The 21,798-nt window shown below is 48.1% G+C and overlaps 1 protein-coding gene across 2 annotated transcripts in view; it reads left to right on the forward strand.

Annotated features, from left to right (window-relative positions):
- TULP4 (TUB like protein 4) overlaps window positions 1-21,425 on the forward strand; it is a 195,693-nt gene extending 174,268 nt beyond the window's left edge. For both annotated transcript variants that reach the window (XM_019630765.1, XM_019630766.1), the window contains 6 exons: window positions 2,947-3,091; window positions 6,235-6,379; window positions 7,388-7,481; window positions 10,369-10,512; window positions 13,318-15,842; window positions 17,476-21,425. In XM_019630765.1, coding sequence (XP_019486310.1) covers window positions 2,947-3,091; window positions 6,235-6,379; window positions 7,388-7,481; window positions 10,369-10,512; window positions 13,318-15,842; window positions 17,476-17,592 — 3,170 coding nt within the window. In that variant the 3' untranslated portion in view covers window positions 17,593-21,425. The remainder of the gene's footprint in view (window positions 1-2,946; window positions 3,092-6,234; window positions 6,380-7,387; window positions 7,482-10,368; window positions 10,513-13,317; window positions 15,843-17,475) is intronic.
- Window positions 21,426-21,798: the final 373 nt, after the last annotated feature.

The following is a 21,798-nucleotide window of genomic DNA, read 5'->3' on the forward strand; positions in this document are numbered from 1 at the left end:
TGCGTACATTGTGACTTCCGCCCCAGTGTGTGTGTGTGTTATATTTATCTCCTATTGGTTCAGTTTCTCTGGAGAACCCCCCGAATAATACAGATGTTAGTACTGGGAAGTGGGGTGCTGCTGTAACAAATATCTAAGTACGTGGGAGCAGCTTTGGAACTAGGTTATGGGAAGAGGCTGGAAGAGTTTTGAGGTACCTGCCAGAAATGTAGATGCTAGAGCCGTTTCTGGTGAGATCTCAGACAGAAATGAGAAACATGTTACTGGAAACTGGAGGAAAGTGATCCCTGTTATAAAGTAGCACAGAGCTTGTCTAAACTGTGTTCTAGGATTTTGTGGAAGATAAAACTCACAAGCCAATGAAAAGGGATATTTAACTGAGGAGATTTCTGACGGCTTATAGTAAAATGAGAAAAGCGAGAGATGAATTGAAGAAGGAATGCTAAGCAAAAAGGAACCAAAACGTGAAGATTTGGGAAATTCTCGCTTGTCCGTACAGGATGCGATGAAGGACGGCTGTTGGACATCATGGATTTGACAGGATGGGATGAGAGAGCTATTTGACCAGGAACATACACTGTTCTTTAAGAGGGAGAAGTGACCCCAGCGGCAGTTCACAGGACATCAGGGCCATTGCCTGGGTTTCAGCATGCCAGACAGCTTCTTCCTGGAGCCTTGAGCACAAGAACTAGCCCAGCAGAGCCTCAGGGATCCCCACTGTGAGCCATAGGGGTGACACTGCCGCCTCAGTGGGCTGGGAGGGCAGAGTATTGAACCAAAGAATTGTTCTCGAGCCTCAGACCTCATGGAGTTTGCCTGACAAGGCTTTGCATTTGCTTCCCTGCCCCCCTCCTTCCTTTTCTCCTGTTCCTCCTTTTGAAATGGGGCTGTCTATCCAAGCCTGTGCCACCGCTGTACCTTTGAAGCACGCAGCTTGGCTGGTTTCACAGGTTCGTGGCTGGAGGAGTTCGACCTCAGTGTGCATTGTCTCACGTCTGACCCACGTCTGATTCAGATGTTTAGATGGGACTTAGGTGTTAGTGTTGATGCTGGAATGAGTTAAGACTTTGGGGCTGTTGGGATGGAATTGAATGTGTTTTGCACATGAGGACAAGAGTTTGAGGGGACACAGACCAGAAAGTAGAGATGAATGCTTGTAACTGTATTTTGGGAGGTGACTAGGTCATGAGGGTGGAGCCTTTATAATCATGAGGTTAGTGCCTTATGATCCCCAGAAAGATCCCCAGCCCCTTCTGCCATGTGTGGACATGGTGAGAAGTCAGGAGTCTGCAACCCAAAGAGGGCCGTGACCAGCACTCAACCACACCGGCACCCTGAGCTCAGACTTCCAGCCTCCCGCACTGTGTGAAATAAAGTTCGCGTTTAGAAGCCACCCGGTATGTGGTACTGTGTTATATCAGCCCGAACGGACCACTACGTGAGTAAAGGAGAAATGCAGCAGTACACATGGCAGGGAGCATTTGCAGAATTGCTGCCCTGGCGTTAACGAATAAGGCAGGAGTGGAGTGGACGATGCCTGACTGAATTTCCTCAGGTCGGTGAACCGCTCTGCTTATGAACAAACATGGAAGAATTCTGGGGGCTTAATGCATGTTTGGAGCGTAGCCGAGCTTCCTCTGATCCAGTGACTTGTAAATGAAATAATGTAAAGCGCGGCTCGGGGCATGTGAGTTAAGCCTTTTTATTTGATTGGACTCAAAGGCACAGCACCATAGCTTGCAGGATTCACGAGCCATGCAGTCAGATTCGGCAAGTGGTTTAAGAAGGGCCGATGCAGTAACAGACTAGGCACCAGCCAGCTTCTTCCTCGCTGTGTGCCAAGCAGTTCTGCTCTGCCCCCAGTGGCCTCAGAGAGGTCCCTGTTCACAGATGTCACCTCCATATGTTCAGAAACTTAGAGATTGGATTAACAGACTCATCCTTTCAAATGTAAACAGCCCTTTTGAGCAGTAAAACCACTCCTCGTCTATAGTTCGATAAATTATTTCATCATGATTGAATGATTCAGCTTTTTTGTTACCTGGCAAGGTTCTTGGAGCATTAAGGGCATGAGGCTTCCCTCAGCAAAGCAAAGTGATTTTGACAAACGGGATACTTCCATTGAAGGCAGACCCAGGGGCAGGGCAGGCCCAGGGGCAGGGCAGGGATGGGAGGGGTGTGGGAAAGGCAGCGGGAGAAGGGATTTATTTCCAGGAGGGTGTAAGATGTGAACTTGACCGACTCCCAGTACTATGGTGGCCCCGCCTCTGGGCACATTGCCTTCTGCCTTGGGGCCTCTGATCGTCTGCCTGATGGCCAGTTGGCAAAGTTATCCTGAGTGGCTTCGCTACAGGCACCCTTGGCAGAATCCAGCGCTACCCCCGAAAGCCCTACTGCGCAGGTGTTCTTTCAGCCATTGCGGGTCTCTCCATCAGTGTGGCAGCCAAGCGCCCACAGGGAACCCTGTGGCAGTTCCAGCAGACTGTTCTACAACCAGACCTAAGTGGTTCTGTCAGATCTCCAGTCTGGATCAGGCTGGGAACCAGCAGGGGTCTTCCCAGGCCCCAGGTCAGAAGCAAGTTCTTGGGAGAGTCTGGGTGTCAGCAAGCCCCTCTCCCAGGCCTGGGCAGCCCGAAAGCCCACGGAACCCAAGGGGACGCCTGGTGTGTTGTGAAGCACAAGAGTGCGGCCGTTCTGGTTTCGGCTTTTGGCTATTTCGTACATTCCAGGGGCGTTAAAATACCATGCCCATCTTGATAACAGTAGAATTGCGTACTTTTGCTTAGAAAATGTAATATCATCCAAGTGTAAAAGGCAAACAATGCTCCTTTCTATTTCACCCTTTAGACTTAAAATGATGGCCTGTAGAGTCCGCATTTCCTTAGTTTCTAGTTAAGGCCTAAGTGATATCACTTCCCTGAGATTTGCTGGTTGGTGTCTTACCAGATGAGATCTATGGGAACAGCTTGATTTCTACTGTGATCGACAGCTGCAACTGCTCAGACTCCAGTGACATCGAACTGAGTGATGACTGGGCTGCCAAGAAATCTCCCAAAATCTCCCGAGCTAGTAAATCGCCCAAACTCCCAAGGTAATCTCGGTCTTCAGGGGTGCGCTCTCCTTTTTGCACCTCTGGAGGTGTGTGTGTCTGTGTTGTGCCTGCAGCAGAATCGCAATAAAACAAACCCCAGGAGAGCCCGACAAGAGGGCACTCCCACCTTCCATCTGCAAGGTCAGCCTGCAGTGATGACAGCTTTCCTTTGTTCTTTCTGCAAGACAGAAAGACTAGGCAGTTTTCTGAGCCCCAGGACTTCTCTAGGGGTCAGCACCGAGGATGGGTGGCGGGGGGTGTGGCCCAAACTCCCTGGCTTGCTTGTTTTTTTTCCAGTTTGAAAAAAATAAGAAAAAGGTCTTAAATGTGTAATGTGTGAAGAGAATGCCAATTGAATCCCTATAATGCTATTATGGGGAGAAAAACCCCATTGATCCTAAAGGTTTGTATTAAAGAGTGGCAGAAAGTTCAGAGGTGGTGGAAGGGCCTGTGCTGTTGCAGATAAGATAAGCTCTGCCACCCGTGGGCTGTGTAAACAGACAGCGCCTGACCTGAATGTGTTTCCATAATTGTCTGCGCAAGTGCATGTGTGGAAAAGATCTTCATTAAGATCCCCCTTTAGCTCTAAAACTGTGTGATGCCATGTGAAATTGAAGTGTAATTTACATGCAGATACATATCTGCCCAGATCTTGGGCACATAGTTCCTTGTGCAGTCAGTAATCCAGTGTATTCACCACTCAGCTGGAGGTAAAGAACATGTCCATCATCCTGGGGCGTTCCCCTGTGCCCCTCCCATTCAATACCCACCCCCAGAACAGTAATCGCTGTTCTGACTTCTGTCACCATAAATTAGTTTTGCTTGTTCTTGACCTTCACATAAATGGAGCCAAATATTGGGTTGTCGGAAAAGTAAAAGTCATGATGCATTTTTGCAACAAAAAACACAGAAAAAATGCGTCATGACTTTTCCAACAACCCAATAGTATGGACTTTTTTTTTTATTTGGCGCATTTTTGCTCAGTATAATGGTTTTGATATTCCTTCGTGTTATGTCTGTCAATAGTTTGAGGGATTTTTGCCATTGTTAGGGAATATAGTACAATTTACCAGTTGGTGGGTAATTGGTGGTTTACAGTTTGGGGCTAGGCTCTAATGAATGAAGCTATTACAGATCTTCTGTAAGTCTTCTGTGAGCATCTTTCAGAGATGCACTCCTTCATCTCAGGTGTGTACCTGGATGGGAGTTGCAGGACCATGGGGGAGCTCTGTCTTTTACTTTATTAGAAACTGCCAAACACTATTCCAAGGTTCCGTGACCATTTTATTTTATTTTATTTTTTCTTTAAAGAATTTGTTGGGGAATTGGGGAGGGGAACACTGTGTTTTTCCAGGATCCATCAGCTCCAAGCCAAGTTGTTGTCCCTCAGCCTTAGTTGTGAAGGGCGCAAGCTCAGCTCCGAGTCCAGTCACCGCTTTCAATCCAAGTTGCGGGGGGTGGGGCACAGCTCAGCATCCCATGCGGGAGTCGAATCTGCAACCTTGTTGTTAAGAGTACGCGTTCTCACCAGCTGAGCCATCCTGCCACCTGCTGACAGTTCAGCTCGGGGCACAGCTCACTGGCCCATGTGGGAATCGAACCAGCAACCCTGTTGCTCAGAGCTCGTGCTCTTAACCAACTGTGCCACCCAGCCGGCCCAGTTCCTGGACCATTTTAAATTCCCACCAGTAATGTATAAGAGTTCTAGCTGCTTTCATCCTCACCTACAATTGTATTGTCATTAAAAAAATAATTTACCGATTCTTTTGGGTGTGTAGTGGTATCTCATTGTAGTTTAATCCTGATATCTCTAATGATTGATGGTGCTAAGCAGCCTTATACATGTTAATTGGCCATTTGGGCATCTTCCTTTATGAAGTATCTGTTCAAGTCTTTGGCCCATTTTTTATTGAGTTATTTTTCTCTTATTGAGTTGTAAGATTCTTTATGTAGTTTAGCTGTGATGCCCTTATCAGATATATGGGCTGCCATATAGTCTAATATAGACATGAATTTCTTCTCGTATGGTTAGTGCTTCTTGTGCCCTGTTTAGGAAACTTTGTCGCCCTAAGGTCATGACAGTCTCCTGTTCTCCTCCAGAAGCTTTATAGTTTCAGCTTTCACACTTAGACCTCTGCTTAATTTTTGTGAGTTAGGGGAGAACGTTCATTTTTTTCCCCATATAGATATCCAGTTGCTTCAGCAATCTGATTTTTTTCATCTTTGTTCCAAACTTGTTAAATTGCAAATAAAATTGTGAACTTTCCAACATTTCTGTAGTGTCCCAGCTTTTCCTGTTATTTAAGCAGAGAGGACATTTAACGTATAAGCAATCAAATCCGTCACCTGTAAATGCCCTTTGAAAGTGTCTGGATGTTGCCAGCCGCAAAGCTAGTCCTCCTTCCCTGCGTTGAACCCCCTTACACCCAGCAGCTGCCAGGCTAACTGTCCCCTCACAGAGCTTTAGCCTGCTCAGTCCCCTGCCCTCCCATTCTTTGGGAGTGCTAGATATCAAGGTTTCAACAGCATAGGTGAGGCTTAATGCTTCTCTTTCATGGACTGTCATCAACCTTCCCATATTCATCTTTATAACACTCTCTGTGGGCCAGACTGGCATTAAACACATGTGTCCCCATGGCATAAACAGAAGAACTGAGAACCAGTATTTGATTTCAGTATTGCAGCTGGTGAAATGCTAGATAAGTTTGTTGAAACCCAAGGGTTGCATTAGGAATTGTAAAGTCATTGTGGCCGTGAGGTGAGAGATGACTCCTCCCACCTGCCATTGTCAGCCCCTTGGCAGAAGGCGCATGGACATTTCCAAATTTACTGTAAGTCAGTGGCAAGTGAAAGACAGTTAATTCTCTGGGGTTCTGTACAAATGAGTCACTTGATCTAATCTCACTGTATTTTCGAATATGTATTATTCAGTATGCAACTCTGTCCTGCTTTCCTCCTGTTCATAACGCAAAAGCAGGCAGGAGCAACTTGGTTAAGTTAACGGGCCTGGCTCCTAAGAATGAGACACCCATGGGTGACTGCTAGAAAGTGAAGGAGAGTGGCAGGGGTGCGGGCACCTTGGGGCCAGGGCGACACGCACCTGCCCTGCTCTGGGTGCCTGACCCCCTGCCTTGTCTGCACAGAATCAACATCGAGGCTCGGAAGTCCCCCAAGCTGTCGCGGGCTGCTCAGGAGATGTCCAGGTCCCCTCGGCTGCCGATGCGCAAGCCGTCCATCGGCTCACCCAGCCTGACACGAAGAGAGTTTCCCTTTGAAGACATCACTCAGGTAGCGTCTCGGTTCCGGGTTGACCACAGGCGCCGACGCGCCCCTGCACGTCTTCCCTCCCCTGTGCGTGCTGGATGGTGGCCACGCCTCCTTACCCCCAGCTCCCTATCCGTCACTGCAGCTCCATGCACCGGCGTAGATACGCGAGCCCTTTCTGTCCTCCTCCAGGCAGGCCCGTTACCTCTGCTCCACATCCCACAGGACATCCTTGCCACCTCAGGCACCACCTCACCTCCAGGTGACACAGCCACACCTGCCTCTTCCCACCTTTGTGCCTTTTCTCTGCCTGGGTCACTGGAAGCCCACATGCTTCCAGACCTCGCTTTAGCTCTGCTGTGAAGCCTTCCTTCCCTGGCTCAGCCACATTCACTGCAAAGCCTCTTGTTTAGAGCTCCCTTAGGACATTTCTCAGTGCCTTCTCTGTGTGCAAACTTACGCACCTTACCTCCTCCGTTAGGTGATGCTCTTTGAGGAGCCGTGTTTTATTTATCTTCGTGAGGCCCTCATACACACACACATACACGCATGCATGGCGTGGGCGCGGTGGTAACTTATTAAATTCTTTTAAACTTCACTGAGCAAACAGATAATTGGGTAGTTTCAGGATGGGATGGTATCAGTACAGCTGATGTTTCCAAGAGAAACACCAAAGACAAAAAGCAAACCCAGTCCCTCTCTAGTCCAGCTGTTGGGGGAAAGGAGAGGTGACGGAAAAGGGCGCAAATCCCTTCAGTGGCCTTTGGAACACACATGCAGACGCACTGGGACAGACACACCTGCTGCTCACCCCCAACCTGAGGCCTCCCAGCGTGGTGAGCCACCCTGTGAAAGCAGTGCTTGCCGGCTGCAGTTAACTTCTGGTCTTCGAAACGGTTGAATGAAATGGAGAATGGTGTTTCCAGCAGTGCACACCTGTGGCTTTTTAAGCAATGAGTGTTAACATTCTTATGTAAGTAATGAGTAGACAGTATGAAATTGATTGTGATTTTTCTTTTTTTTCTCCCACAGCACAACTATCTCGCTCAGGTCACGTCTAATATCTGGGGAACCAAATTTAAGATTGTGGGCTTGGCTGCTTTCCTGCCAACCAACCTTGGTGCAGGTAAAAACCATGTCCTGCTCTCTGCCCACTGTCCCAGTTGGAACTCAGACTGAAAAAAAAAAAATAATTTCAACCTTCAGTGGCCTAAAGGAGAAAATGAGCTCTTAGGACATCAAAAGACTAGCATGAATTTTATCTCTAAACTTTTACATCAGCCACTGTGATTTCACAAACATCAGATAGCTCCCTCACATTGGCTTTCTGCCAGTCGTGCTTTCGTGTCTTCATATAAGCCCTGACTTATAAAAATGACAGAAATAGCCAAGATCTCTATCAAAGCTATCATTGGTTTTTCTTTATTTTGATTCTGGCCTTTCACTGTGGGCAGGTTTTGGTACCAGGGTCTTCAGGTTCCTGAGTTAAAAGAAACTCCTGAAGGAAGTCGAAAAGAAAGTGTTAAGACTATAAGAAGAAGCTGGCTGGCTGTGAGCACAGCTCTCAGTGGCAAATCTTTATAGATGTGATTTCTAAGTACCAGATAAACGTCCTACCCATGAAAGTTTGAGGCAGTAAGGGATATGGAAGCAGGGAGCCCAAAGCTGGGCTGGAACCCAGGATTTGCACCCCCATCTGTGCTCCGGATGGAGCACTGACTTGTCAGGTTTACTCAGACAGGAAGGAGGGAAAGGGCAAGAGGCCCCTTTCAAAGCAACTTCGTCCTGATGGGCACATCCCTGTGTGGGCCCAGGAGCGGTGTTCCCACCTTGCTAGGCTGCCTCATGTAACACGCACGCACGTCCCTGAAAGGCTCACTTAGCCAGGTAGGGCTCACCCGTGGCTGGTGACCCCATCTTGAAAGTGCTCTGTGTAACCTACAGAAATGATTTTTTGAAAAATTCTGAATCTGCCTGTAAGAGTTGTTTCAGGCACTCTTAGATCCTTTAAGGTAAATTATTTTTGCAAATCAGATGTTTAAAAAGACCCATTGCTAAGTGTGCATCTTCAGAGACATATTAAATAGTGCTGCATTTGGATTTTTCATTTTGAGGTTTCTCAGCTCAAAGAATGAGAGGAATAAAAGTAAAGCATAAAACCGACTTAGGAAATAACAATAGACTATTTCTGTACATATGCGGACAAATGTCTCAGAATATTTTCAACACCCTGCAAACTCCCTGATGGCCACAAAGCCTGTTTCTGAGTTATTTAATAGTGTCCTACTGACATACACAGTTGGTTCCAACCAGCACTGTGTGCCTGTCGTGGTTACCCCCACATCAGTAAGCTGAGCTGAGCCACCTGTCTACAGTAAACACTGAAAACTGGAACGAAGGTGAGGGTTTACTGAATGGGTCTTTTCTGCCCTTATTCCTTGGATGTTGAGTAGATCCAGGAATAAGGCGACCAGGACCTTAAGATGGGAGGGCCTGTAAGTGCCTCTGAGGCAATGCCGCGTCCACAGTCTTTCTGCGTGACTGCAGGGAAAGCTTGTCCCGGTCATTGACCTCTGTAAAAAGAGTGTTTCAGCTACTACTATTCACTTGTTAATCTAAAGGAACTTTCCACTTGATTCTATTAAAGAAAGGAAATAAAGTATTGGAGTCTGGAAGGTATGTTACCTGTGGCTCCCTATTGAACAATCTTCAATGCTCTAGTGGATTTAAAAAGTGAGTGCTGTTCACATACTGGATAATTTGTTTCCTGCAATTAGCATGATTGGGCCCATGTAATTTTTTCATTTTTAATTGTTTGCATTTCTTAATTTTTAAAATGTGGATTAAATTCAAAAGATTTTAAAGATTATAGTACAGTAAAATCTCTCATCCTCACCCCTAGCCACCTACATTTTTGCCCCCTGGAGGCAACTGATGTTATTTTTCAATCCCTCCAGAGATTTTTAATTTTATTTCTCTTTGTAATCTGAGCAACAAAGAATGGCACTTTAATGCATTAGTTCTTAAGCTATATGGAACTATCCAGAATTTTTAAGCCAAAATTCACACTCTTCTGTGGGCAAGAGAGATGAACACGTGAATAAGACCAGTGATGACCACTGGGGTCATCTCAGCCCACACCAACCCAACGACCAGCCTTACAAAGGTGCTTCACAATGGAAGGCCTGCCGTGCTGTGGGAATGCTGGCCAATCAGCCACAGGCCATTGAAGGTGACAGCTGCAGAGATAGAATTTGACTTAACAAAAACAACAACAACAATAATAATAATAATAATTAACCTCTACATACCTCACAGGACAGAGTATTAAACATAAAAGAGAGTTGACAGGCAGTTTCATCCTGATTTTAACCTACTGTGAAACTTAAATGCAGGTTTATTTTTTAACTTATTTTGTCTCCTCTATTTTAGTTGCAATCTAGGTTTTCTCTTAAAATAATCTTAGCGTTTAAAGAAACCATTTGGAAGTTTCCTGTAAATCTCTATGCTGACCATGAAATTGAAATTGAAGGCCATTAAGACAAGGACCCAGTCCTGCGTAAAGGCAGCACTGTACCCCTGCCTGATACCTGTCATGCCGCACCTGCTCACTGCTTGCAAGCAGACCCTCGATTGCCCGAAGTTTCCCTGAGCCTGGCACTCTGGTCATCACAACTGCTGTCACTAAATCATTCCCCGGATTGCAAATGAGGTTTTAAAAAAATACATGTATCATAACCTAGCTCATTCCAGAACAGAATTTAAGTTTAAGGTAGGTTTTTAATGTTCTAAATGTGTGGTTCTACAGACAAACCATCAGCAAAGGGTCTGGGCTAGATCGAGAACGTGGTCATGAGCCCAGATGGTGGCTGGGGTGGCCATGCATGTGCCGGGGCTGGAGGGCTGCCCTCCACTGTGCAGATCTGTCTTCTGACGGCAGGAAAACCGCCGCTGTGTCTCTGTTGGCGCTTGGCCCTCCTCCATCTTTCTAACCACCTTCCTCCTCCCACCAGTAATCTATAAAACCAGCCTCCTGCATCTCCAGCCACGGCAGATGACCATCTATCTCCCAGAGGTTCGGAAGATTTCCATGGACTATGTTAACTTGCCTGTCTTCAACCCGAATGTTTTCAGTGAAGATGAAGATGATTTACCAGGTATGCTCACACGTAACCTCGTTTGTCATGAGCCCTCTCTTAGTGGGTCATGATGGGACAGAGTGGCTATTGCTTCACAGCTTCCTTGGGAGCTTTCCAGGTGAAATCTGAAACCAGTCCCCTTACTAGGAGGGCAGATAGAGATCAAAGAAAGAGGCAGGCCCTCCAGATTGGTAGGCAGCAGTTTAAAAGAGCAAAGGAACTTACAATGCTGCAAGACTAGTCTAGTAGATTTCCGCACCTGCTGCCAGAATCTTAAAAGTTTATGTAGAACCCCTAACAGGCCAGTCACGTACACTATCCAGATAGTCCCAATGCCACATTTCTACCTCAAGGCTGTGTCCTTCAGGCAGTTTCTGGGAGCCACAAGGGCAAGTGGAATGCACATTCCAGGGACGGGGAGCCCCCAGTGGCCCGGGTCCAGCTCTCAGGTCACCCAGTGGTCATGCCTTCTTGATGACCTCCCCCAACAGAATTATACATGTCAGCCTGTGCCTGCTGCCTTGGTTTGAAAAAGGCATAACTTCCTCAGTAAGGTGGGTGGGGTAGTGGCATGTCCCAGGAGAAAGGTCATGTACTGTTGCTTGTTCCGAGAGGAGGAAAGCTACCAGAGCGAGGGTGATTAAGGTGGCTGTGACACCTCCTATTCGCAGAGCACTTCTACCATCTCATTTATCCTCACAGTAATCCTCTTAGTCATGTGGCCAGATTAAGAGAAGTTAAAGGACTAATCGGGACTCAGTCAAGTCAGAGCTGCACTGCTGGCACACAGTCTCACTGACCCCAGGCTAGCCCTCGGCCTTTCATGCCCTGCTGAGAGCAGGGCATCACTCAGACGAGCCAGTGATGCCCGCAGAGCCGGCGTCTCAAACCTGCCCCATCTCCAGGGGGGAAACCTATACATTTAAACACCTCTCTCCCAACTTGTAGTGTAGATGTCAGTGCATAGAAGCCTGGTCTGAGTTAAAGGTAAAATCTGATACAAGTTTTTAAAATCCTAGTTTACAAATGTTCACATATCTATAATAAGTGTTTTCTAGTGGAGGGAATCCTGTTTTGATTAACAGATAAGAATGATTTCTAACTAATCTGCCAATTATTTGTATGTAAATATTCTCAATTTTACAAATGTGGATACTCCTCTACTTAAAACCAAGCAAGGTTCTGAAAGCCTGGCGTCTGAGCCAGAGGAGCCCTACATCCTCCTGTGTCCGGTGGTTCTTGAGCAGAGGGGCTCTGGTCCACGCTGTGGGACAGGAAGGGACACACATCCTCACAGCTCCGAAGCTGGGGGAGTGGCTTCCCTTCTCAGCTGAGGTAAATTTTGTCCTGTGCTTTGTGACAGGAGCCGCCTTTGGTTCTCTGATGGCACACCTTGTCTCATAGGTGGAGCTGGTGTTCCACACTAACACAGCCCTAACGGGCAAGGCTTTGCAACCACATGTACCTGCAGTTCAGTGAAACCTCACACACTTGAACTTGAGAGCACATCCCCTGCCGTTTCAAAATCTTGGATTGAGAAGTCGCTCTTACAAGGTCCCCTTCACCCACTCCTTGCCCTCCCAGGATGTGGCTAGTGTAGCTCTCCAGTGCTCAGCTGTCTCTGCTGCTGTCCTCACTGCCCATGGTTCTCAGTGAGAGGAGGGAACATTTTGTGTTGGGACTTACAATGCTGGTGACACAGCAAAGCATCTCTCCTTGAGCAGAGAGCATCTGGACAGAACAATAGCAAACTTGAGACAGGGCCAGATTCGTGCAGCCAGGGGAGGGTTACCTCTCACTAGAGGACCGCAGGGAAGGGGGTGGGGGAAATGCCTGTCACAAGCACCACAGACTTGGGACTGGCCGGCTTCATTCAGTAGTTCTGGTGAAAGGTCAGCAGCCTTGACAATCAGCCTGTTAAGCCCTATTTCCCGCTCATGTCCTTGTTGCCACACCAGGTGAGCACACCTAGAGAGGTCAGGTGAGCACACCTGCCAGTGCTCGGTGAGCTCAGTGAGACAGGACACTACACAACGGTGGCCGTGAGCACAGGCGTGTGTATGCAGGTGGTCGCTCAGGGCATGCTCCGCTAAATCCCAGCTGGGTACAAATAGGGTGTGTTTACAGGGCTTGTTCAGGGTGGCTCCACCTTCCGTGCTGTTTGAAATGCTGAAAACCAGACAAATTTGGAAACGAGCTTCCCCCTAGCATACAGATTTGCTGAGGATTCTTGTCACTGGTTTCTCTACCCCATTTTACATAGTTCTATTTACAGGAACTTAATTTACATATGAATTTCAGATACACGGCTGCTGCATGACATGTCCCTCATGGACCAGTCCATGACCGCGGATAAGCCTACTTGGAAGCCAAGACTTGAGTCCTCAGTGGGTTTCATACTGTATCATTGCCTTCTTCTTACATAAAAGAGTGGGCTGTTTTATGAATATCATGAGTGAAAAGCATCTTTAAACTATTAAGCATTTGCCATGGTACCATTCAGGCACATGATACCAAATTGAACCATTCAGGTACATGGTTCAAAAGTGTATTCATTGAAAAGCCCTGACCATGCCCTTAGCTAATGGGTGACTGTAGGCTGCCCAGCTGGGCCTGCCAATTGCCTGGATGCCCTTCAGAAACATGGGCAAAGTTGTGTGTAACTTGTGTGAACGGTCCAGCTTTCCCCAAGCAGATACATCTCCGTCTATAGCAGTTGCATTTTGTATACAAAAGGACTGGATGAGTTGAGAGGCACTGCTTATTCTGACCCAGTTTCATTCACTGTTTTGTAAGCAACCCGTTTCTCTCATTTCCTTCCAGTGACAGGAGCATCTGGCGTTCCTGAGAACAACCCACCTTGTACCGTGAACATCCCCATCGCGCCCATCCACAGCTCGGCGCAAGCTATGTCCCCCACGCAGAGCATCGGACTGGTGCAGTCGCTTCTGGCCAATCAGAACGTGCAGCTGGACGTCCTGACCAATCAGACCACAGCCGTGGGGGCAGCTGAGCACACAAGTGACAGTGCCACCCAGTACCCAATCTCCAACCGCTACTCCAGCCCTGGACAGGTGATCTTCGGAGGCGTGGAGATGGGCCGTCTTATCCCGAACCCCCCGCAGCTGTCCCTGCCGCCGCCGGCCCAGGGGGCGCTCCAGCTGTCGGTGGTGGACCACGGAGGAGACCGCGAGCAGGAGCACCTGCAGAAGCCAGTCAAGGCGCTGCGGCCCGCGCCGTCACTGACCACGGAAGGGGACGCAGTCGTGTTCGGCGCCCCCCAGGAGGTCCAGGTGGCAAAGTTGAACCCTCCGCCCCCCTACCCAGGAACCATCCCCGCTGCCCCCACCACAGCAGCACCTCCGCCCCCACTGCTGCCCCCACAGCCCCCCGTAGACGTGTGCTTGAAGAAGGGCGACTTCTCACTGTACCCCACGGCAGCGCATTCCCAGCCACCCCTGGGCTACGAGCGGATCACCACGTTCGACAGCAGCGGCAACGTGGAAGAGGTGTGCCGGCCTCGGACGCGCATGCTGTGCGCGCAGAACACCTACGCCCTCCCCGGCCCGGGCAGCTCGGCCACCCTGAGGCTCACCGCCACCGAGAAGAAGGCGCCGCAGCCCTGCACCAGCGCCACCCTGAACCGCCTGACGGTCCCGCGCTACTCCATCCCTACAGGCGACCCGCCTCCCTATCCTGATCTGGCCGGCCCGCTGGGCCTGGGTCGCGGCGCGTCCCAGCGGCTGGACAGCGGCCTCATCCACGCCACGCTGCGCAGGAACAACCGCGAGGTGGCGCTCAAGGCGGCGGCTCTGGCCGAGCCCCCAAGGGCCCTGCCGCAGCACCCGCCCTTGCAGCACCCCCCATTGCAGCACCCCGCCAAGCCCAAGGGCGCCGCGCAGTTCCCGGCGAGACCCCCGGCTGCCCTCTACACCTGCAGCCAGTGCAGTGCTGGGGGCCCGGCCGGGAGACCCGAGCCGGGAGCTGGGGGTGCGCAGGCGGCCAGCACCTCCCCGCTGGCCTCGCAGTCCTCCTACAGCCTCCTGAGCCCGCCCGACAGCGCCCGCGAGCGCGCCGAGTATGTCAACTCGGCCTTCACCGAGGACGAGGCGCTGGGCCAGCACTGTCCTGTGGAGAAGCCCCTGAGGCACCCCTCGCTGCCCGAAGCTGCTGTGGCCGCAAAACGCCCCCCCCCTTACCAGTGGGACCCTGTGCTGGGGGAGGACATCTGGGTGCCTCAGGAAAGGACAGCACAGACTGCAGTGCCCAATCCTCTGAAACTGTCCCCTCTGATGGTAGGTCAGAGCCAGCACCTGGACGTGTCCCGAGTGCCCTTCGTCTCCCCCAAGTCTCCCGCCAGCCCCACTGCCACTTTCCAAACAGGCTATGGGATGGGAGTGCCATATCCAGTAAGCTATAACACCCCCACTTTGCCAGGAGTGCAGGCTCCCTGCTCCCCAAAAGACACGCTGTCCCCCACACAGTTTGCACAGCAGGAGCCCACTGTGGTCCTGCAGCCTGCCTACCCACCCAGCCTCTCCTACTGCACCTTGCCCCCCATGTATCCTGGAAGCAGCACGTGCTCGAGTTTACAGCTGCCACCTATCGCCTTGCACCCCTGGAATTCCTACAGCGCGTGCCCGCCTGTTCAGAACCCCCAGGGCACTCTCCCCCCCAAGGCACACTTGGTGGTGGAGAAGCCCCTGGTGTCCCCACCGCCCACCGACCTCCAAAGCCACCTAGGTACAGAGGTGATGGTAGAGACCGCAGACAACTTCCAGGAGGTTCTCTCCCTGACGGAAAGCCCAGTCCCCCAGCGGACAGAGAAATTTGGAAAGAAAAGCCGGAAGCGCCTGGACAGCCGAGCGGAGGAAGGCAACGTCCAGGCCATCACGGAGGGCAAGGTGAAAAAAGAGACGCGGACTTTGAGCGACTTTAATTCCCTGATCTCCAGCCCCCGCCTGGGGAGAGAGAAGAAGAAGGTGAAGAGTCAGAAAGACCAGCTGAAGTCGAAGAAGCTGAATAAGACCAACGAGTTCCAGGACAGCTCGGAGAGCGAGCCCGAGCTGTTCATCAGCGGGGACGAGCTGATGAACCAGAGCCAGGGCAGCAAGAAAGGCTGGAAGAGCAAGCGGTGCCTCCGGGCGGCCGGCGAGCTGGAGGAGTTCAAGTGCCGGAAGGCCAGCGAGCGGGACGACGGCCGGCTGGGCAGCCAGGGCTTCGTGTACGTCATGGCCAACAAGCAGCCTCTCTGGAACGAGGCCACCCAGGTGTACCAGCTGGATTTCGGGGGACGGGTGACCCAGGAGTCAGCTAAGAACTTCCAGATCGAGCTGGAGGGGCGGCAGGTAAGCGTGTCCTGGGGCCTGGCCAGAATCGCGACTTCCTGGCCTCAGCAGGTCTCTGTCGGTTCAGAACCCGGTCACGGGTCTCAGAGTTTTGTCCTTGGAGGAGCGTTTCCCAAAGGCCACCCGGGAAAGGTAGAAAATCGCTGATCCTCGGGTGGAGCCCATCGGGTTGTCATTTTCAGTGTGCGCGTTGCTGTCTTGATTTCTCAACAAAGTGTCACACATACTGATTTTTTTAAAGTCAAATGATCCTATAGACCCATGAGTAGGACCAGCAGGCCCCTACCCGCCCTTGGCCTCTCCCAAAGCCTGCTTCCCAGAGGCACATGCTTCCAGCTCTGCTTGCTTTTTTCCAGTATTTGCCACCATATTTGTAAAGAACACATTCCTACTTGTATTTATTTATTATTCAGTTTTGGCATCATGTATTGAGTTTTTCCTGAGGAACGTGAGGGTTTATTTTCTTCACCCCCAGCCCATGCATACACACGTGTGAACTTTCCTTCCCCCCTTTTCTTAGTTAATAGTCACTGGTTACCCTACGACGCCAGTAATACGACTCACAGCTGAGCCATGTAGTATGTTTTCATTACATTCCCTTTTTATTGTATAGGTTTTTTCCCTAGACATAAGGATTACCGGGTTTTGTTTGCATGTTTCTGTGTGCATTCACTAGTCATTCGGTTCTCTGACAGGATACCCATCTCCTCACAGTACAGTTAAACACACTGGGGAGTCTGTCAGTTCTTGCCGCTCCAGCATGGAGCAGTGGCTCTAGCCATGCTGTGTAGCTGTTTTCTGGGACTACCTTTCTCCACCATCCTGGGAATTCCCTTCTCATATTTAAATCGCATTTTCATTAATTCACCCAACAAATATTGATTGCGCACTTGCTATATGCCTGGCATTCCTCTGAGCCAGGAACCTGCAAACTATGGCCCACGAGCCAGTCTGGACTGCCGCCTCTTTTTGTAAATAAAGCTTTATTGGCACACAGCCACACCCACCCACTTAAGTAGTGTCTGTGTGCTTCCATCCTACAACAACTTAGTTAAGTAGTTGTGACAAAGACCACATGACGTACAAAGGCTAAAACATTTGTTATCAGCCCTTTACAGAGGGTTTGCCAACCCTGCTCTAAGTGCAGAAATTGGAGCAATGAGGAAAACGGAGCAAGGCCCTGTCCTCATGGAGTTTACAAAAATGGGAAAAAGGCCATAAACAAATAAATACATGGACTGTAATGTCACATATATAATTTGGTCACTGGAAGCACTGAAATGACAAAGGAAAGCAGGCTAGGGAGGTGAGCACGATGGGAAGGAGGTGTGCTATATTCTGCTTCTATCTGTTCCCTTGGTGAGGAAACCACTTCATTTGACCTGTGGAGCTTCCCACGCTCTGAGTTTGGCTCATTGTCTCCCCACTGCGTTGCTTAACATGTTCCTCTGTCCCTTTATTTCCGACAAACTCGTAGTTAGATCTGGAAGCCTATCAGTGTCACTTTTGTTGGCAAAACTATCTCATAGACCAGGCTGCCGGCTTCCCTCAGGAGCCACGCACACCTGGCTGCCCTGCCCCACCTGGTTTCCCTGTCATGTCTTTGCCTCACTGCTGCCCCGTCACCCTCCAGGTGATGCAGTTTGGGAGGATCGACGGCAGCGCGTACATCCTGGACTTCCAGTACCCCTTCTCAGCCGTGCAGGCCTTCGCAGTCGCCCTGGCCAACGTGACTCAGCGCCTGAAGTGAAGAGAACGGGGTGGGGAACGCAGGTGCTGGAGCAGCACGCCTGGGCCCGGTGCCTGGGCGACCGGAAGACGCGAGCAAACTGGAACAGTCTGTCAGGCCCAGGAGAGGCCACTGACCTTTGTCGTCGTTGTTTGTTGGGACTTTTATTATCATTTACTGTCTTTCTTTTCTTCTTCCTTTGAAACAACAAAAAATACAGGAGAGTGTTTTTGGAAGCAAAGGTGCCAGGCGTCTGGAGATTTTTGGGAAGCGTAATTGCTTGTCATGTACTGGGTCAGCTCCGGAGGAGGGGCCCTTGGTAGGAAGACGCACTGCCTTCTAGCCGCTGTTCTTTCAAGACATAAGGAGTGCGCAATAGTTTCCTTCTCCACAGCATCACCACTAGTGTAAAAACAAGAAACTTTTACAATAAACAACCAAAAATCCTGAAGGTACAGGTTCTCTTGGGGGGACAACATTGAATTCTGTTACTCCTCCAAAAGTGACTTGATTAATGAAGGGTATTTTGGCAAATGCACTGTTTGTCTAATAAAAGTAGGCTTTTACAGGGGTGCTATTACCAGGTTTGAGTATGATTTGCTCCTGATATGTAGGGGGAGGCATGACGGGTGAGGAAGGAAGTCCTGCACACATACACGTGGGTGATTTACGTCGAGTGACTTGAAATAGTACAAGGGCTACGCTCCTCTCTGGAGGATGTTTACATTGAAGACCCCACTAGTCTTATAATCTGTCACAATTTCCATAGGTTCAGTGTGATTGACTCGAGGAGAAGGTAAGAGACAAAAGAGGAAAGACCCGAGCCTGCGGTGGGGGCAGCGGTTTTCACACCTCGTGCCTGGGTGAGTGAGTCACTGGGTTCCCACTCGCTGAGAAGTAACGTTTATTCCCTGTCTCCTTTTATTGTTGATAAATAGCCTGTTTATCTGGAAAATGTGACAGTAGACATTATCTTTCCCATTAGAGAACACTTCTACACTTTCTCTTACTAAAAATGCTGACGATACTGATTTGAAAGCACTCCTTTCCTCTTCTGAGCTACATTAAATTTCAGTGGGCTAGAAACGTTTTTCAAGTGATTGAAATGTAACCGAAAATTTTTAAGCATTTTCTAGGGTATTAAGAGATAGAGTTATTGTCAAGTCTGTCACCGAAGTCCCACAATCTCCTCTAGGAAAAAAGTTGTTTATTAACGAACTGTACAGACTGTTTTACAGAGGAGATAAACCACTGGGAGAGCATGGTTAAAATTAGAGTATTTAAGGTGGTTGGTTTATTGCTCTTTGTTAATTGCAAAAAATAAAATCCACTGAGGTTATCTTTTCTCCCCGCACCCCGTCCTCAGGGGACACCCTGGGCAGCGTTCAGCCCTGGTGACAAGGCCCAGTTCCTGGTTTCCAGCTGTTCATGTCTGTGATGTTGTTTAGGGCAGGAGCTCAAGAACTGTCTACTGGCCTCGGGTCCTAAATTTGGGTTTTGTTTAAAAACAGAAATGGAAGATACTACAGAGAAGTACTTCCAAAAAAAATTTTTTTTTAATTCTCTGTTTTGGTTTAAAAATTACAAAAGAAAGTGGCTCACTCCTTTCCCAGAGCAGGATGACCTCCATCGCCCACCGTTCTCTCTAGCCCCCGGAGAAACACAGATGAGGGTCTTAAATATGGTAAAGGCCATCTCCCAGCTAATACCAGAATTTCCCATCTTATATTTTAAAATATTGAAGTTGATTTCTTGGTGGGTAAATTCTTCCAGAAAAAATTTATTAATGTATTCAGAATTACATAATTCTTTTATGTGAGTTTCTGTAGTTTGATATGACGTTTCAGTGATTATTATTAGTTGTGCAATATGGTTACAGCCTATTTCTAAAATAATTTAAATGCAATTCCCTGTTTCATTGTCCAAGAGATAATTATTTATCTTGCTTTAATAGTGTTCCTAGGAATGATTTTGTTGCTATGTACTGGTGAGTTATGCCCATTTTATTATTTATTTAGAAAAATAGTATGTTTGTAACGACTTACTTCATAGCAGTATATTTTGCTGCAAGAAATAAAGAGGCTATGATAGAAGGGTTTTTTGCTGGACAGTTTGTAACTTTTTCTAATTGGGAAAAAATTTCTATTAATCCTTTAAAAGTAAATTTTTTTTTGCGTTTTGGGGTGTTGATTATATATACACAGGAGATTTCTTTGAGATAACCTATCCTAAAATAACATTTCCCCTTCTTTTGAAAATTTATTTTTCACTAAAAATAAAAGGTGATGTGAAGTGAAAGGAAACTTAAAATGAGAGTAGCAAAGGAGGGAAATATGGGTAATAAGTTTCAGTTTTGAAAGCTCTGATTGGTTTTTGAGATGTAAACACCATGAAAGGGTACATTTTCGAACTTTTCTTAAGAGCAAATGTAGGGGGAAGTCCTTGTAATAAAAATTACAAATACATGTGTGAAGACAAAGTGAGTATTTGTAGCAAATAAATAAAACTAAACTTACTGAATTCTTAGCTCCCTCCCCAGAAGGAACTTTTCCCCACGTGGAAACAGAGGCGTCTGCCCGTCGTGGGTGTTTTGCACACACGTGAGTGAGCAGCTGCCCAACTGCTCGCTCGGCCCAAAGGAAGAGGTGATATCAGGTGCCAAACCTACGTACACAGATGTCTGCACAGTTGTACCGCAGTGTCTTTTAAGTTAACTGTGATGCTTTTACTTTTGTAAAAGTTGTTTTCACTCAGTCAGTCTCGATTTATTAAATATTACTGAATTCAGTACTTCAAGCAGCAGAATTCTACATACTTAAGTTTATTAATAGCAGCTTATGAATATTTAGGTACCTCAGTGAATCCCTAAATTTAAAAACGTTAGCCCAGTAAGTAGTCAACTGCATAAAGAATACATGCCTTTTTGAGGGAAGTGATATGTTAACAAACATAAAAACCAATTTTAAATTTGTTTTAACTTTAACCTCATCAAACCAAAGACACAGATTTGTGTACCGTATACCCATTGAATGTATATCCTGAAAAACCTGGCACCAAGGCAGCAGAAAATGTCAGCTCTAATGCAGTGTATGTCAGGGTCTTCAGGTTAGTATTTTTCATCCATGGCCACTCATTGCTCCCTTGCCAAGCGTCCCATGGGGACGTGCAAACCCGTGTCCGTTCATCTTGTGATCATAGCAGAGAGTCAGGAGATCCAGGATGAACCTGCTCTGCCACAGAGCTGGGCCTCCACTTGTCCCTCTGCAACGTGAAAGGAATGACCTGGACGGTTTTCTCCACTCCTGTCCAGCTCGAACAGCCTGAGGCTCAAAATGTGAGTTTCATCATCCCATTTCACGAACTTGGAAGGCATGCTTCAAAACATTGCCTTTTTGTAGAAAAATGTTTCTTTTCCTGTGTTAATGAGATACCTCCTGAATGTAAATCAGGGCATTTAAAATACTCTCTCTAAAAGATTCACCTCCAGAAACAAATGCATCTGGAATTGTTCTTGTTCTCATAAAATTACACAAAAGCACCGATTCCAGGTAAGACAGGAGCCTCCCCACGAGTGCGCCCTACTCCGTGGCCGCCCCTGAGAACAGCCCTAAGATAAGTCACCACTTGCCCCAAAGACCATAGAGTGAGTGGGTTGAAGAAAGAACAAAGGAGCGTGTGCCTGAGCCGTCTAGGCCCGAGTGTGCTCTGCACTGTTAGCTCTTCAAGTTCAGGAGGTATCTGGGAAAGGAGCCCATGTGGCTGTGTGGGCTGTCGATCACTTGGCCAAGGCAATGACTCTGAACACAGTCAGTGGAGACAAAATGTATCAAAAACGTTTGAGTTCCTGGGAGTTTGTAATAGCACATAACTCAGAACTCTTCACCATGTATGTATTTCCTTATCTCCAGCTAATAAAACTCTGAAGGGTTGTGGCTTCTTTTGTTTTCGTTTCTTTGGCTTTGTGCAATTTTTTTGTAACTTTACTTGTACCTGTATTTTCTGTTTACAAGTTCTTTTAAAGGGGAAGGGTAGGGTTCTAAGATCTCGTTTATTGTAGATAAATTTCTTTTTGTGTTGTAGAAAAGCATGGGTTGTGCGTTTGACTGAAAAAGGCACTGTATTATTTACCAAAGGGGTATTGTTTTTGCATTTGTTTATAAATGCATTATTTTGGTACTGTAAATTTGGATATAATTTCTGAGTTTCTTACTACTGGCCTTTTCGTTC

This window comes from Hipposideros armiger, unplaced genomic scaffold (genome assembly GCF_001890085.2).
Source record: "Hipposideros armiger isolate ML-2016 unplaced genomic scaffold, ASM189008v1 scaffold_940, whole genome shotgun sequence".
In the NCBI taxonomy this organism is placed as follows: Eukaryota; Metazoa; Chordata; class Mammalia; order Chiroptera; family Hipposideridae; genus Hipposideros; species Hipposideros armiger.